Source organism: Cydia fagiglandana, chromosome 24 (assembly GCF_963556715.1).
Source record: "Cydia fagiglandana chromosome 24, ilCydFagi1.1, whole genome shotgun sequence".
Lineage (NCBI taxonomy): Eukaryota > Metazoa > Arthropoda > Insecta > Lepidoptera > Tortricidae > Cydia > Cydia fagiglandana.
In genome coordinates, this window is record NC_085955.1 from 8493498 (window position 1) to 8506187 (window position 12690).

At 39.3% G+C, this 12690-nt stretch overlaps 1 protein-coding gene across 1 annotated transcript; it reads right to left on the minus strand.

Annotated features, from left to right (window-relative positions):
- Positions 1–2291: 2291 nt before the first annotated feature.
- Positions 2292–8983, minus strand: LOC134676695 (zinc finger protein 154-like). Its single transcript, XM_063535095.1, has 6 exons — positions 8929–8983; positions 8765–8827; positions 7366–7659; positions 5298–5369; positions 4855–4923; positions 2292–3684 (listed from the first exon to the last, which is right to left on the minus strand). Exons 1-6 carry the CDS (start codon positions 8981–8983, stop codon positions 2423–2425), a joined length of 1815 nt encoding a protein of 604 aa, XP_063391165.1. The 3' UTR covers positions 2292–2422.
- Between the last annotated feature and the right edge of the window lie 3707 nt (positions 8984–12690).

Below are 12690 nucleotides of genomic sequence, written 5' to 3' on the forward strand. Positions count from 1 at the left end.
TAAAATGTATAGGCGCGAAGGGATATCGTCATTATCGTCTCATAGAAAATTTGAATTTCGCGCCCTTTTTCTAGTGACAAGATTTGCTATACATATACAGGGTGATCAATCCAAATGGGTCAGTATGGAGAAGTCAGAAACTATGAGAGATAGCTTAATCTGTCCTTAGGAACCATGGCGTCGATTATAGATTTATGGCATTCTTTTTATTTAAGGCGACCGATATTTATATAGTACTTTTTAGGGTTCCGTAGTACCTGCTATTGCAATTCTAACTCTATTCTTTAAGCGGTAGTTATCTGTATGGAATCTTTTGTTGTTATTGCTTTTTATTTTGCACACTTAATTAGCGGCTTGGTTTAACAAAAGATAACAATGCCATCCATCGTCAGGTAATCTAGAGTCGGACCAAAAAAAGTCTGCAGCGGATTTGATAGCCCACTCAGTGCAAGTGTCATTTATACGTCATAATTTCATAGAAGTTTGACGTTTAAAATAACACTTTCACTGCGTGGGCTATCAAATCCGCTGCAGACTATTCTTGGTCTGACTCTATCAAGTGGATTCCGACCAGGGATGTTGCGGATGCAGATTTTTTGACATCCGCGGATGCGGACATTTAAAGCCTCACATCCGCGGATGCGGATGTCAAGATTTGGTACTTAAAGACGTCAAATATTACATTTTTAGCATTTTTTATTAAAAAAAAAACCGAAACATTTAGTAGTTGAGCAAGAATATACCTAGGTGCGTTTTATTTAATAAACAGTAACTTGGCCGACTTTTCAAGATCTAGACGATTTCGTTATATATAATGACGAAATTACCTAGCACTTACGCCACCGGCGCCGCCGCTAATACGTTCCTGTTACCGACTTGATCGACATCCGCATCATGCGGATGCTCCGCATCATGCGGATGCTCCGCATCAATTTTATGCGGATGCGGATATTGAAAATAATGCGGATGTTCCGCGGATGCGAGTTCGCCCGTTGCCTCCCTCAACCGTTTGCCGAGCGCCAAACGCGTCGGGAATTGTGAACGTACATACATTCAACTGTAAAAATATTGGTGTAGACCACTTACTCAATAAATTAATAGTTTAAAAAACTCTAGAAAAACACGCTTGATCGTGTTCAAAGTCCATTACGTGACCTTTCTCACAAGCGCAAACACGACTATGATTATATGATACTATATTCCATCATGGAATGCCAGTGCCTATCTTCCGGCTTCATCATCAGACCTTGAAACCTAATTGTGGACAAAGTTCATTAAATGACTCTAACAAATCCAAACACAGCCATGATACGATGTTCCATCATGAAGTTCCAGTTCATATCTTCCGGCTCCATCATCAGATCAGTTCGACAGTACCATATTATTGTATTGTCATCAGAACTACATACAGCTGCCAATTTTTATGACGCTACGATCCTTGGAAGATGGTTAAATTAGTTACCTTAGATTCCATTACATAGTTACATACAGGTCGACAGGTTTAAAAGTGTGTTAAAAATATCGGTGTAGACAACTTACTCAAAAATATGTCCCATATTTCTTAATTCACTGACAAGAGTTATGGGACATATTTTTGAGATGATTTGTACACCCATATTTTTACAGTTGACTGTATATCTGTCGGCGGCCGATCGTAAGACCTGATATCGTGAAACGTGAAAATCTTTGACTCCTTCCCTGAGCCGACGAAGCCCCGCTACGCGGGGCTCCTATTTCTGGGCAGTTTGCCCTTCGGGCATCTGAAGCAACCTAACGAACCTATCCTACCTATATCTTGGATTAATGTGGTTATCGTCAAAACATTACACAGGAACATTACGATCTGCCTGATCTTACGATCGGCCGCCGACATATCGGAAGCACATCAGAACCTTCAATCGTGGATGACGAAGGCTTTCAATGAAATACGTTATTCAACTCGCAGTCTTTACTTGACAAAACTGGTTACAAATCATAGCACAAGTTACAATTCTTATCCAAAGCAAGATTCGGATTCAGAGCGTTCAATACGGTAAAAAACGCACATGTCAAAAACATTAAAATAAAATCACACACACACCTAAAACTAATCAAACCTAAAGGCCTGTGCACACCGGCTTGCGTGTGCGTGACGTGCACATGCGCGTGCGCTAAAACGTTGGAGCCGCACACGCACACGTCACGCAAACGGTGTGCCGTCTCTCATGAGGAGCTGTATACTACAACGCCGCACGCGCACGTGCACATCACGCACACGCAGCCGGTGTGCACAGGCTTTAAAACTGTACACACGTCAATTAATTAAAGAAAAAAAAAAACAGTGGATTCGACCCAGGAACCGCCATAGACGTCATCTTCTCCCGTTCGTTCTCTTCTGAAGAATGATTGACAGCATGTTTGTTATACTTTTTTCTTTTAATATTTACTTTACTATGGTTTTAACTCTTGGTAATTTCTTCGCAGTCACGGGTATCTTCTCAGAATGAATCTGTTTATGTTTCTGTAAAATATAATTTTGAGCGAATCGCGCGCCACATTCTTCACAAATAAAGGGTTTTTCTTTAGTGTGAGTTCTAACATGAGCTTCTAACTGATGCTTGTGTGTGAATTTTTTGTTACATTCATTACAACTGTGAGATTTTTCTGCGTGATTTTTTTCATGTTGAAATAAATTATGTTTTCGTTTAAATTGTTTACCACACTTGTCACAGGTGTATGGTCTGTCTCCAGTGTGCGTTATTTTATGCAAATCTAATTGATCTTTTCTTTTAAATCTCTTGTCACATTTTTCGCAACAGTACGGTTTTTCTCCGACGTGCTTATTTTTATGTTTATTTAAAAGTATTATTTGTGGAAATTTCTCGTCGCAAAAGTTGCAGCTGTAAATATCACCTCGGATATGCATTAATTTATGCTTTTTTAAAGAATTTCTATATCCAAATAACATGTCACATTCATCACACTTATATAATTTTTCACCCGTGTGAACTTTTTTGTGTTCAGTTAAAGTGTGGTTTCTTATAAAACGTTTGCCGCATTCATCACAGCTAAATTTTTTGTCTCCGGTGTGAATTTTTTTGTGTCTGTTATAACCTTTTCTATCTTTGAATTCTTTGTTACATTCTTCACACTTGTATGGGTTTTCATCAGTGTGAACTATTTTGTGTGAACGTAAATATTCAACAAGTGCAAATTTCTTACCACATACCTTACATTTGTATGGTTTTTTACCAGTGTGAAGTCTTTGATGTTTCTTTAAGCACGCCTTGTTTGCAAAAATTTTGTTGCAAACTTTGCACACAGCATTTATCTTCATATGTAACTTAAAAATATGACTAATTAAAACTGATTTCACCCTAAATTCTTTATTACACATATCGCAAATGTATACTTCCATGTGAGTGTATTCATGTAGTTTGCGGAGAGTTTTGTTTGAGAACTTTTGTGGACAGACTCTGCATGAGTACACTGCATCAGTGTCTGTGTTAATTACATGTCCGATTAAGCTAGGCTGGTGTGTGTGGGCTTGTTGGCGGGCAACAGGCAACTTCGCACTGGTCGCTGGAGTGGGCTCGTGTGACGTCACGGGACTCGCCCGCGCGGGCGCCGAGGCGTGGCGAGGCTCGGGCTCGGCTCGGCTCGCGCGGGCGGCAGGCTGCGCCGGCGGAACCTCAACAGCCGCCGCTGGACACAAATCAAAATATATGATGACCACTTTATTTATAGTCTGTATCTTTAGGTATTTAAATAAAAGTTAACAAACAATTTGTACATTTTCGGGTAGTTATGGCAAGATTCCAAGGGTGTGCGGCACTGTGCGGCACAAGCATATTCTATTCAGTACAAAAATGTTTGTGCTGAGTGGCGCACACCGGTGGATCCCACATTAACATTTATTGGTTAACCAACCAAATACAAAACCGCCTGGATCAGTCACTGAACGACCTGACTTTAACCTACATTATTTGATCGTGTAATGTTTTCATCTACCTTCAACTGGCTTAAGGAGCCATTTGAGGGTAGATGGTGTTTACTTTTATTTAAATACCTAAAGATACAGAGTATGGTTGTACAATCACCTGCAATAATATATATGTTACTCTTCGGAGGCTGCAAAAAGTATGTGACAAGCTCTTATGGCTCTACAAGTAACTTCTATATACAGGGTGATTCATGAGACGTGAGCAGGACTAATCCTGCACACTCAGTAACTGATAATTGATCGATCACCGTCGTATTTAGGTGAAACAACCACACTTTTTCCTATTTTTTAACTTTTTGGTGAGGGCAAATTCAATTCTGTACAATCATGGTCACCCTACAAGACCTAATTAATAAACATAAAACCTCTTTAACCGTAATGACAGCATTTTGATTACGAAGAAAATAAACTGTCAACTTGAGTGAGATACGAGTTTTCAAAAGTAACCAGACCGTGATGACAGTGATGACATTTAATTAGACACATAATATCGGTAGTTTAGTATTCTAAATTTAGGGTGACCATGCATGTCGTAAATAAATTAATAACTTTTTTTTTCAACACGACTAGAAAATTAACGTTAACCCCACTAATACTAATACGAAACAGTTGCTTATAATTTACGAAATGCGCAGTGTAAGTCCTGCTCACGTCTCCTGAATCACCCTGTATACTGGAATTCCCTGCCGGCGTCTATATTTCCGTGTTCTTATAACCCGGCAACCTTCAAATCAAGAGTGAACAGGCACCTTCTGGGCGAGCTCGCTCCATCGTAGGCCACGTCTACGCCTCGGCTAGTCTGTGGCCATGAGTAAGCCCATTCATAATAAATAAAAAATAAACGAGCATATTGCATGTTAGGATAAACTTACATGACGCATCAGGCAGCTGCTCATCTCCCCCGGCATCATCAGGCTCTGATTTAATCGACGATTTTTCAACTAAAACAAATATATTAACATTTATTATGATATACCTAATACTTTAAAAGTTTAAACTCTCGCGTTTTGTATAGTCTGTATTTCTAACTGGCCTCGAACTGCTAATAATTTGCAATGGCGGCGCGTCAAACATATCCTTAGGCAAGCCGGGGCTAACTTGGTTTACATATTTACTTTACAACTCTGCTCCAACGTCCAAAAACAGGCAAGCCGGTGGGAATCGGCTTTTATGGATGCGCCTCCAAAATGCCGTACATTAGAAAAGGGACAGCATGTTTTGACCCTGAACCGCAGTCAAATTTCGGTTTTGTAGGAAGTTTCCTTTCTGTACGGTAGTACTAATATTTATGCTGTGACAAGGGTTAGGGACTTACATGACACATCTAGCAGCTGCTCATCTCCCTCGACGTCATCACAAGGCTCTGGTTTAATCGATGATTTTACATCTAAAACAAAAATATTAACATTTATTACTTTTTTTTTTATTTATTTAGGCAACAAACAGTCTTGTACAAAAACTTATATAATAATATTATATGTGTTAATAGACCTTGAGTGCCCTACCTTAATAAAACAATTTTTAATCTAAGTGTAGGAGCAGTAAGCGGAAAACAAAGTTATCATTAAATAACAAAGTTATCAATGAGTGCATAAATTATACTAACTAATATACATAAGTTATTTTCAATTATACCTATTTTATCGTTAATTATCGTTACCTACTTAAATATACAGTTTGTTATTGTTTATAATTTCAATTTAAAGTGAGTAATAATTTGTTTTTTAAAACTTTCACAGGTTTTATACGAAAATAGATCAATGTGGGATACATTTATATTATAATAATTGAGACAACGGTTGAAATAAGAATTTGAGTAATATTTTGTACGAGAGAAAGGGATAGCAAATAGTTTCTTATGGCGTGCAGTGCGTTGAGGTGTCTTAAATAATAACCTACCAAGAAGTGAGGGGGAGTCAATAAAGCTGTTAATGATTTTGTAAAGAAACATTATATCAAACTGTGCTCGACGATCTTCAAGTGTCAGCAATCCATAGTGAGAAAGACTGTTTTTATATGAGTTCCGACCCCGTCCCATACGGAAGTCGATGGACTTAAGAAATTTCTTTTGCACACGTTCTATCCTATTGATATGACACTTAAAGAAAGGGTTCCAAATGATACACGCAAAATCTAGGATTGATCTGACTAAACTGTAGTATAATATCCTGTATGTCATTTCGTGTTGAAAAGGCTTACAAACCCTTAATATAAAACCAAGTTGTTTGTAAGCCCTTTGAACAACAACATCTATGTGATTATTAAATGTTAGTTTATCATCTATTATAACCCCAAGGTCACGGACCTTATCAACCCTGTTTATGTGTTGATTATTTAATATGTAATTATATGTTATTGGATTTTTATTACGTATAAATGTGACAATGTTGCACTTATCAGGATTAAGAAATAGTTGATTACTCTCACAATATGCAGACAGAGAATTAATATCGGCTTGAAGGTCGCAACAATCATTGACTGTGTTAATAATCTTAAAAATTTTTGCATCATCAGCATATAACAGGTGATGACTGCTGCTAACTACATCACCAATATTATTTATATAAAGTGTAAACAGCAGTGGACCGAGATGCGACCCTTGCGGGACACCTGAAGGAATGTAAAGAAAATCTGACATGAAACCTTTGATCGAAACGGCTTGTGAGCGATTTGTGATGTATGACTTGATCCATCGGAACAAGTCGCCATGTATTCCGGCACTCCAGAGCTTCTCCAATAAGATTCTGTGACTGATTTTATCAAAAGACTTGGAGAAGTCCGTGTACACGACATCAACTTGGCATTTGTTATTTAGTGCGGTTAGTAAAAAATCAGTGAAGGAGACCAAATTGGATTCGACACAACGACCTTTGAAAAAACCGTGTTGATTTGGAGACAAATAGTTGCGAACTGCAAAGGATAGGTCATTAACAACTATTTTTTCTAATATTTTGCCAAATATACATAACTTTGAGATTGGACGGTATTGGGATACATCGTCTTTTCTATTGTTTTTGGGTATAGGAGTTATTAAAGCTTGTTTCCAGCGGTCAGGAAAAATTCCCGACGTTAATGATATATACTTGATATGATACTTATAACATTAGATTAGATTAGATAAGATGATTTATTTCATGAACGAAAATTACATCATGAGTTTTCATTGATGTCAATAATATACGAATTTCTATCATGATCGTCGAAATAATTAAAAACACAAATGGAATTAAAAATCGTAACGTTTGACGTGTAAAAGTGCCCTTGTGGCCTATTTGCTGAAAAAATGACCTTGACACACTCTTATTCTCTTAACAATAAATTCGCGTCAAGATCATTTTGAACACCTGGCCCGCTTAGCTACTTCTGCTGCTGACTGTACCTACCCGACGTGCGGGCTTGTTCCTCGGCGGCGGTGTGACCGGGCGCGTCCACACTCCTCGCGGGGCTCGGCTCCCGGTGTGACCTCACGGGACACGGCTTGGCGGGGCTCGGCTCGCGGTGTGACGTCACGGGACACGGCTTGGCGGGGCTCGGCTCGCGGTGTGACCTCACGGGACACGGCTTGGCGGCGTCGCGGAGGCGCTCGAGCCTCACGGAGCACCCTAGCGAAAGCTGCTGAAAGACGCGCGAGGACAGAGGCTCCGGCCTAACTCTGTACTCGCCGCCGGGTAAAGACACTGAAACATCACATTTTATCTGTCCATCTGGCCACCAACATAGACGCTAAAAGTGGTTAAGGCAGTTCCACGGGTAGCAAGATATCACTCATTTCTAAATCTGACACACTGGAGTAACTACAAAAAATCTATAGTTCGTTTTTTTTAGCATTAGAAAGAACTTGCAAGAAGGTAAGCGATCTTGACATGTCTTTTAAAACGCTTTTTAAAAATCAAAAACTATTACTTATGAAAGCAGAAGAATATAAATGATCGTATTAAATTCATAATTGTTACATATTTGACGTAACTTATTTTAAAAATGTGTTTTTCAATTAAAAGACAAATCAAGATTGTTTACCTTATTTCTAATGCTAAAAAAAACGAACTATAAGTAATAACATTTGATGAATTTTAGCTACAAATAAATTCTCTATATCTCTTAAGTTTTTTTTAATGGGATAGGTTATTGTTTTTGAAGTAAATATAACAGTAAACTATGTTCTTGGTTAAAATGTTTCATGAATAGGAAATATTAGGCAAAACTTTGCGTAGAGGGCGTCTCGAACTCAATATACCCTTATGTGAAACACGACAATCGAAACTTCGGTTTCTGCCTCTCTATCACTCTTGCTTATTTGATCGATAGAGAGGCAGTGAACGAAATTTCGACTTTTGCGTTTCGCGGTAGGCCACCTGTAAACAAACCGCCTTGATGCATCAATGTCATAGTAAAAACTTGTCAAAATTCCGGACAAGTGCGAGTCGGACTCGCCCACCGCGGGTTCCGTACTTTTTAGTATTTGTTGTTACAGCGGCAACAGAACGGTTCGTGACATTCAGCCTGGTGACAGACGGACAGATGGACGGACGGACAGCGGAGTCTTAGTAATAGGGTCCCGTTTTACTCTTTGGGTACGGAACCCTAAAAACTGTTTAAGGCCTAGTACGTATAAGTTACTCTATGGTTTACTAAACAAATTAGTGCTGCACTCTGGCGGCAGAACATTGCAGTAACACTCCCTATTATTTTAAAACAATTTTGTAGCATAAAGATTTGTATAGACGGAGTAGACTATTGTATTTACTGAACTAATCATTAATTCAATTAAAAGTCTGTACTTACGTAACAGATGTTCCTCCCGCGGCTCTTCTTTACTAGGCGGACTCAGGGGCTCCTCGTCTGAAGCTGAACATAATAATACACACACTGAACTGACGTTGTTTACGAGAGTGTTCTGATGATTTATACCTCCTCGTTTCATTTACCCTCCTCCTCATTTCATTTACCCTCCTCCTCATTTTCATTTACCGTCCTCCTCATTTTCATTTCTCTCCTCCTCATTTTCATTTAGCGTCCTCCTTATTTTAGGACTGACATCTCCAGTTAGTAAATGCTCTAAGGTACAATGGTACCATCAGTTCATCACGCTCCGAGATTGTTGCGCCATTTAGGGTTCTAGCTAAATTGGTTGTTCAACACTTACACTATAGTTTCCAATTTAGGTAGAACCCTAAATGTGACGTTATCTATGAAGAGAGACCTTATTGTCGATGGCGCTTCCGCCATTATTAACAATGCTCCGATAGAAATACAATTCCGCGCGACGCCGTGCGGCGTAAGCGGCATCGACAATAAGGTCCCTTTTCATAGATAATGCCCCAAATGGCACAACAGTACATGTAGACTGCATATCTTACTGCTAAGTAGCGCTCGTTTTCTTTTATTATAATTGCTGTCAATTCATTCTACTAAATTCTGAATAGCATACTAGGTACTTACGGTAATATAAAGGCTCAGGACACTCGCTGTAAGCGCCATCTGAAGATAGTTCATCCAAGGCTTCTTCGTCTAAAATATAACACGGTAGGTACAGTCGGCAGCAAAAGTTGCTAAGCGGGCGAGGTGTTCAAAATTACCTGGACACACTCTTAGTCTCTTAACAATAAAGTCGCGTCAAGATCATTTTGGACACCTGGCCCGCTTAGCAACTTCTGCTGCTGACTGTATAAGGTTTAAAACAAACGTCTAAAGTAAACACCAGAGGGGCTACCGCGAAAACCGAAATTCGCAAATTGCGGGGGTGAGGTGTGCATATACTATACGTGTATGTAACTAGATGTAGAGAGAACATGTAAGTTAGTTTAGTCAGTCTGATTATAACCATCGAGCTAGACTCACGTCTTTTATTCCAACTGTCCACCATACCTCATGGCGACCGTTGACCGTGGCCTCGACGTACCTCGGCGCGCGATGGTATCGGATATCATATAAACAACGACCGACCGCGGAGCGAGCGCGTACCGACCGAGCGATGAACTTTTAAATCAGTGAATTTTCGGACAGTTTATAAATTAAGTGAAAGTGAAAATGGGGCACCAGTACAGTAAACAGGAAGAAAGGGAGTTCATCATCACACAGAATGCAATTGGGAGCAACTATGCAACGAGCTCAAATGAACACACCAGAATCAATAATATACTAGTGAGCATCCTATTTGTCATAATAGCGCTGATTTTCTGCTGTGGACTATGCGTGTTGGCGAGAAAAGCACAAGCGAATTGTGTCAGAAAAGAGGTGCGACGCGAATTCTGGAGCAGGATGCAGACCAGGCTGTCTGGAAGGCGGGCAGCCCCGGCCAAAGTCACCGAAGAAGATGTCTAGGCACCAAGGATCGGAGGCGAAGGAAGGAGCAAGGAACGTTACGTGATACGCGTGTGTGAAGTGAAAAGCGTTAAAATTTCAGTGCGTCAAAGTGTGTTGTTAAAGGTATGGATTTAAAATTAAATAGTATATATGAAAAGTTAGAAAAACTTAGAGTTGACCTGCGGAAATTAGGCGAGTGTAGAAGGCAACAAGAAGTAGGATTAATAAAATTTTCTGAAGCGCAATTAATATATGAGGACTATAAGCAGTTAGTTGTTTCTGTTAATGTAAATGACCTGTCAAAGGAATGTTTGTTTTCGGAATTATTGTGTGAGAAAATAGAAGAAGTTTACGATAGAATTTTAAAGTATAAAATAATAGAAAGCGTGTCCGAAAAACCAGCTAAAATGGCGAAACAATTTGAAATTAGGGAAGCTAATAGCTTAATTCCAATTTTAGATGATAAGGAGGAAACTGTGGAAAGGATGATAGCGGGAATTGAAATGTTAGATGGCATGTTAACAGATAGTAGCGAAAAGAAGTTGCTGATTTCTTTTGTTTTAAAAACCCGACTTAATAAAATCGCGCAATTGAAGCTAAAACCGACATATGACACCGCTACCCAGCTAGTAGCCGATATAAAAAAATATTTGCTACCTAAGAAATCCGCAAATTCTTTGCTAATACAATTAAACAACATTTCACAAAGAGAAATGTCAATTAGCCAATACGGCGATAAACTAGAGGAATTGTTTATCGGCCTAACAATAGCACAAGCTGACGGGAAATCGGAAGCTTGCGATGTCCTTAGACCGATAAATGAGTCCTTGGCTATCAAAAAGTTTACAGACGGTTTGCGAAACCGCCGATTAAGTACAATTCTAGCTGCCCGGGAGTACACAGAATTGAAGGAAGCCGTCAGAGCTGCTCAAGACGAGGAGCTGGCGCGACCGCAGCCCGAGCCTGTGGTCATGAACATGACCAGAAGAGGTTTCCAGCAACCCCAGCGTTATGGTTGGCGCGGACATGCCTACCAGCCTCGAGCCAGAGCCTACCGCAATCATTGGGTACCGAGCTACCCGATGAGCAGAGGTACTGTACCCACTAATAATTTTTATAGGGGACGCGGACAGCGTGCAAATTTTAGAGGACGTGGTACACAAAGGAACCGCGGCCGTCGAGGAAATGTGTATACATATACACACGAGCCGCAGACCTCACGCAACACGGTGAGTGAAGAACCTTCACAGATGCAGTTTTTTCGAGCATAAAGTTTTGACTATATGTGACGGACTAGACTATGTTAGAGTTTCAGTAGGTGGACAAAATATTATCCTTATGATTGACAATGGTGCAAGTATATCTATTTTACAACGTAGCAAGGTTCCCAGAGAATCTCCGACATACGAAAAAGGTACTATAATATCAGGCGTAGGTGGAAAAATTACAAGTAAACATGTGACAGACGCGACTTTAGAATACAGTAATACGATATCGCTTACGCATAGGTTTCATATATTACAGGATGAGGATATGCCATGTCACGCGGATGGCATTCTCGGACTCGACTTCATGCGAAGATATAACGCAATTATAGACTTAATGACGGACGAACTCACGTTACACGATGGGAACGAGAGATACGTGTTACGAATTCAGAGAAGTAGCAATAACGGAACTTGTTTATCACTACCAGCGAGAAGTGAATCATTACATTTAATTAAAGTAAAATCTCTTGACTTGGGAAAGGATTACGTTATAAATTCTGAAAAATTAGCCGAAAATATATTTTTAGCCGGAAGTATAGTTAAAGTTAAACAAAATAGAATACCGGTACGAATTTTAAATACAAGTGACCATGACGTTACCCATGTTTCTACCTAAATTAGAAAATTTAAATAATTATAACATTTGCAACTTTCACAAAACCGACAACGGAGTAGATCGAGTTAAAAAATTACTACCATCTTTAAAATTAGACCATTTAAACGATACAGACCGTAAACTTATCGAGTCAATATGTGCCAAATACGCCGATGTCTTTTACTTAGAAGGGGATAAATTAGGAACGTCCAATATATTGAGCCAAAGTATTACCGTGAAACCAAATACTAAACCTATATATACAAAGCCTTATAGATTACCAGCAGCAATGAAATCGGAAGTAAATAAACAAGTTGAACAAATGATTAAAGACGATATAATTGAGGAATCAAATAGCGATTGGAACAGTCCCATACTTTTAGTACCGAAAAAATCAGATGATAACACAAAAAAATGGAGATTAGTTATCGATTACCGTAAAGTAAATAACGTTATTCAAGACGATAAATTCCCTCTTCCGAATATTGTCGAAATTCTAGATTCTTTGTCAGGCGCAATATACTTTAGTCACCTTGATTTAC

Bases quoted from the DNA above. Each gene is read 5' to 3' on its own strand.
- LOC134676695 (XM_063535095.1), bottom strand. From the start codon at position 8,983: ATGAGGAGGAGAGAAATGAAAATGAGGAGGACGGTAAATGAAAATGAG. The intron at 8,828-8,928 runs GTAAATGAAATG...TATTATGTTCAG, and splicing joins AAATGAAAATGAGGAGGAGG to CTTCAGACGAGGAGCCCCTG. The intron at 7,660-8,764 runs GTAAGTACAGAC...GTGATGTTTCAG, and splicing joins GCGGGAGGAACATCTGTTAC to TGTCTTTACCCGGCGGCGAG.